This window comes from Quercus robur, chromosome 1 (genome assembly GCF_932294415.1).
Source record: "Quercus robur chromosome 1, dhQueRobu3.1, whole genome shotgun sequence".
Classification (NCBI taxonomy): Eukaryota; Viridiplantae; Streptophyta; class Magnoliopsida; order Fagales; family Fagaceae; genus Quercus; species Quercus robur.
The window spans coordinates 5,567,995-5,573,583 of record NC_065534.1 but is presented as its reverse complement, the minus strand read 5'-3'; the positions used below and the strand labels follow the sequence as shown (position 1 = coordinate 5,573,583).

Sequence of the window (5,589 nt, the reverse complement as noted above, 5' to 3'; positions counted from 1 at the left end):
TAAATAATAAGGTTAGATATGTAAAATTACTAATTTAAAAACTCATAAATTTTAGCTAAATTTAAAATTTCAGTTTTTTCTAACCACATTTCTCCCACCTCCACAATTCTCTCTCACGTTAGATAGTAGCTAAGTATAATTCAACTTTTTTTTTTCTACCATTTCAGTAAAAAAAAAACTTTTTTTTTAATAAAAATAAAACTACTTCTTTTCCAGTACTGATGTACTCTTTAATTTTTTTTTCCTAATCTCCAAAATGAAATTGCCATAAGTTTTTCTGCATTACTATTTTTTTTTTTTTTTTTAAATGAAACCAGATATCATTCACTCATTCAATATTTAAAGAACATGAATCCAAATACAAGGCCTCTAAGGTAGGTTGTGGTATTTTTTCTAGCCATATAACATCATTATCTATTTGGCAAGCACAGCGAGCCAAAGAGTGGGCTATAAAGTTTGCACTATGACGGAACTAACACAGAAACTCCTAAGACCTGCAGCTAAACATCAAATGTTTTCATATATCAGTCCCAACCGAGATGAATTGACAGCTGGAGATGAAATTGCTTTTATGACATGTACATTATCTCCCTCAAGGATAATCTCTGAAAAGCCTGCATCTATTGGCGGAGCCAGAATTTTGGTTCAGAGGGGGCAAAATTAAAAGATATTATTTAAAGTGAAATTGATCTAAAAAATATTAATAGATAATAATAACAAAATAAATAAACAGTTGTAAGAAAATAAACATATTTCATATCATTAAAATAAATTTAAAAAAAAAAAACCAATTCATACTACAAAATCTACAACAAAAAATTTACAAACTGATGTGGTAAAAATGTGATTAGTGTTACTTAATCAATATATAATGAATAAATGTTTGAATTTTTTTTTTTTGTTATTGGTGACATACCAATTTTTAAGATATAAGTAATAAAATTTGTAGTATCTCTAGCATCACTCAACAATAAAATACTGTAAAAAGTATCATTAACAGTGAAAATGGTAAAAAAAATAGAAAAGAAAAAAAGTGAAACAGGTGTCAAACTTGGACAAGACCAAAGCTACTTACATGAACAGTAAAATAGGTGAAAAGGTCATACTGTTTGATGTTTGAGAAAACTTTTTTTTACTTTCTTTTCCTGTGTTAGAATCATTTTCAAGTTTCAACGAAGTGGGAGTCCTTTTTTAGTTTTTTTTTCTCTATGCCAGTGAGTAACTACTTAAGAATTAAGATTACATATACATGACAATTTTAGGAGAAGTCAGGGGGGGGGGGGGGGGCAGGTGCCCCCCCTCGCCCCCCTCTGGCTCCGCCCCTTCCTGCATCCACCACAAATTCCATTGCTTTCCGACAAGCTAGCGCCTTTGCCTCCTCGCTATCAAGTACTGGTGGTCTCTTAGCTGATAGAGCTGCCATTACTAATCCTCTCTCATTTCAAACCACTGCACCACAACTAGTTGCACCTATCTGTGTAAATACAGTTGCATCAAAATTTAATTTGTAGACAAATCCCTATTTAAAAAAATAAGTAAAAAAATATACATATCCTCATCCCATAATCCTATTTAGTTTTTATTTATTTATTTATTTTATGAGATTATCTTATGTTGGGAAATTTAGACCCAGGTTGATTGAATTAACAAGTTTTAAACTCAAGTTGTTAATTAGATTTATTATAAATAAAACTTGTTAAAACAAACAACATCAATATCATGCAGCGGAAAAAATAAATAAGACAAGATATGATGACCCAGAAAAACCAATAAAACAAACTAGTTTCATAGTAAAAAACCTGGAGGGAAACTTTCCCGAAAAGCAATTCACTATAATAAAGAGAATTTTCAGATCTGGTATAAAACTTTTGTCCCTAAACTCTACAATCTCCGTAGATGAACTTACAGCAGAAACTTTCTACCGCTTTAGAACCTCTGAACTTTTCAATATATGAATGCCACCATTTTTGATGCACGAATCCCAGAACGTAACTAACCAATTGCACGGATCCTAGTACGCGACTTAATCACTAACTTGAAGAAGATGTTGGCTGCAAAGTTCTTCACTTCATCAATAATGAAGATCAAGAAGCACTTGGTTACAAAACTCTAAGAAGGAAAGACACAGTAGCTTCTTTCAGAGAGAGAATAAGGCATCGGTCACCTTTTGCATATGTTCTCCATGTATTCTCTTATGTGACGGCCTCTAAAATAAGCCTTATATATGTCTAGAGTTGTGAGAAAAGAAATTTTACACAAATATATAAGCATAGATCGAAAATCAGATCTAAAAATCTGAATTCCCGTAACCTCGATAGATACCTCAATAGATAGTATCTGTTAAGTCTTATTAAATCTCGATAGATAGTTATCTATCGAGCAGGTGTCGAACTATCTGTCTAGCTTTAGTGAACAACTTTTCTTCACTTGTTTCTTGGTCTAATCTTCATGGCTTTAATACTAGACTTGAACAACATGTTTCTTGGAGTATTAAACACATTCTAGATCTACTCAAATAGAAGTAAAGTGCGTTTTGTCAAAAGATTAGCAAATTACACAAAATATGTCCTTTACATCTCATGTAATTAAAAGAATATCCAGTTATCCACTACTATTTTTCACTTATCTAGGCAAATTTATTAAGTTTTAAAATCCTACATTCTAAAAAAAAAAAAAAAAAAAGGTTTTAAAATCCTAAATTTTAGGCTACTTATAAAATATTTCTCTTTCTCACATTTTTTAGGCACGTTTACTTCTATAAAAAATGTAAGGGTAAAATTCCCAAGTCAAACAACGGACCTTGGGCCCTATACAGAGTCCAACTACGACCAAAGGGAAAATGGGCCGCCAAAACAACTGCCAGCCCAACCCTAATAAGTCCAAACTTATTTAAAGGAGACGTCCGAGGAGGAGTGTCTCCTCGGACGTGCCAAATACGAGCCCAACATGCACCCTATCCATAATAAGGAGTCATTCCAAACAAACATAGGTAATAAGGATAAGCCTCACAAAGCAGGAAGAAGAAAGAAAAGATAAGATGTCTAGGAGACAACCACAACTGCCGCATTAAATGCAGGGAAGCTATTTTTCCAGCCGCATTGATGTGGAGAAGACAGGCGAACAGTGTTACATTGGCCAATGCAACTCACAGAAAGATAAGGTGGATGTCCGATGGGACAGGCACTCAAGTGAGGGTCCAGATGGTTAACAAGTGTAAGGTTCTTATCAATTTAAGGAGGCTATATAAGAGAAGGAAATCCCCATGAAGAGGGGATCAGAAAAGTTTAGAAGAGAAAGAAAGAGAGAGAGAGAGAAGAATTCTGTAGTCTTTAATCATAACAAGAGGTGCACTCATACGTCTCCTCGGACCAAGTATCCTATGGACAAAGGAGATATTCTTACGTTCAGACTGTTGCATGGCATACAATTAACTAACGTTCACTTCGTCCAGCCCTAGTTCTGTAACCCGCTCTCTACAAATTCATTGTCTAGGGTCCTTTGGGCCACAACCACTTACTTGCTGGGTCTGGGCCCCAAAAACCGCCCCTACAATTGGCGCTGTCTGTGGGGAGAACTTATGTCTCGACAAGTGAAACTGTAAGAAATGGAAGGATCAGGTCCGCGCCAAACCGGACCTGCGGATTCCCAATGGCAGGACAATTTTTTGAATCTCGAACGGGAGAAAGACCAAGACAAGCAACGAAAGGGCAGTGTGAACACCTCTCACACGAGTAGGAGCCGCTCGAAAGGGAAAGGTCATGCATCCCATAAGCAAAACGATCGAAAGGCTTTACAGCAAGAAATTGATGATTTGAAGAAGAAGCTGCGCCGAGCGTAGCGAAAACATCCCTCACCCAGCTTGGACACTAGCAGTGATGAGGATAATGAATACAGGCGGAGATCAAGAACCCCTCTAAGCGAGACTTTTTCCTACGAGGAAGAGCGACCTCTCAAACGCGGCCATAAAAGCCCATCTTACCAAGGCCTGGCCAACGATGCTATGAGTAAGGCCCTGGATCGCATCTTCCAGTCGCCTTTCATGCGTAGAATAGAGAGGGCAGAGCTTCCTCGGCAGTTCTATCAACCAACGTTTGCCATATACAATGGTCAGACTGACCCAGTAGAGCATGTAAGCCAATTTAATCAGAGGATGGCCGTCCATTCCAGGGATGAGGTGTTAATGTGTAAGGTGTTTCCGTCCAACTTGGGACTTATGGCGATGAGATGGTTTGATGCCCTTAAGCCGAATTTCATAGATTCCTTTAAACAGCTGACACAGGCTTTTGGTTCCCGCTTAATTACCAGCAGTAGAGTTCCTCGGCCCCTAGATTCCCTCCTATCCTTGTCCATGCGGGAAGGGGAGACACTGAAGGCCTACTCAAACAGGTACTGGGAAATGTATAATGAGATAAAAGGAAATTACGATAACGTCGCCATTAGTACGTTCAAGAGGGGCCTGCCGACAGAGCACGGCTTAAGAAAGTCCCTCACTAGGAAGCCAGTCACCAGTGTGCGCCAACTCATAGACAGAATTGACAAGTACAAAAGGGTCGAGGAGGACCAACAGATAGGGAAGGGTAAAGCGAAGGTTGTCCCTCAGGAGAGGAGGGACTTCAGGTCAGACCGCTTTAATAGCAGTAACAGGCCGAGAAGAGACTACGCGGAACAGTCTGGATCCAGTAGGGCACAGGCAGTCCATGCTGTGTTCCGAGAACCATTACACAAGATCCTCGAGAAGGTGAAGTGTGAACCATTCTTTCAATGGCCGAACAGGATGGCAGGTGACCCCTCGAAACGTAATCAGAATCTATATTGCGCGTACCACCAAGAGCTAGGTCATACCACCGATGATTGCAGGAATCTGAAAAACCATTTGGATCGGCTTGTCTAAGAAGGGAAGTTGAGGCATCTGTTGCATCGCCCTGAAGGATGGCAGGAACAGTCAAATATTGAAACCAGACAAAGTACATTGAGGCCACCCATTGGCACAATAAATGTCATTCTTACCGCACCTAGAAGGACCGGTTCCAGCCGTTTCAGAGTAATGTCAGTGGGCAGATTCTTGATTGAGCCAGACGATAGGGAATCCAAGAGAGCCAGAGTAATTGCCACGCTCTTAATCGGGTTCTCGGATGAGGACAAACAAGGAACCTTCAAACCCACGATGATGCCCTAGTTGTCACGCTCAGAATTGGAGGTTATGACGTGAAAAGAGTGTTGGTTGATCAAGGCAGCGCCGTGGAAGTAATGTACCCTGACTTGTATAAAGGATTGAACTTGAAGCCAGAAGACCTGTCGCCATATGACTCCCCTTTAGTCAATTTTGAAGGAAAAACTTTCACCCCGAAAGGCATGATTCAGAGTAATGTCAGTGGGTAGGTTCCTGACTGAGCCGGACGACAGGGAATCCAAGAGAGCCAGAGTAATTGCCACGCCCTTAATCGGGTTCTCGGATGAGGACAAACAAGGAACCCTTCAACCCCACGATGATGCCCTAGTTGTCATGCTCAAAATTGGAGGTTATGACGTGAAAAGAGTGTTGGTTGATCAAGGCAGCGCCGTGGAAGTAATGTACCCTGACTTGTATAA

General features: G+C 39.4%; 1 protein-coding gene across 1 annotated transcript; it reads left to right on the top strand.

The window, feature by feature from the left end:
* Positions 1-4,000: 4,000 nt before the first annotated feature.
* On the top strand, positions 4,001-4,891 carry LOC126729907 (uncharacterized). Its single transcript, XM_050434970.1, has one exon. It carries the CDS (start codon positions 4,001-4,003, stop codon positions 4,889-4,891), a length of 891 nt encoding a protein of 296 aa, XP_050290927.1.
* Positions 4,892-5,589: the final 698 nt, after the last annotated feature.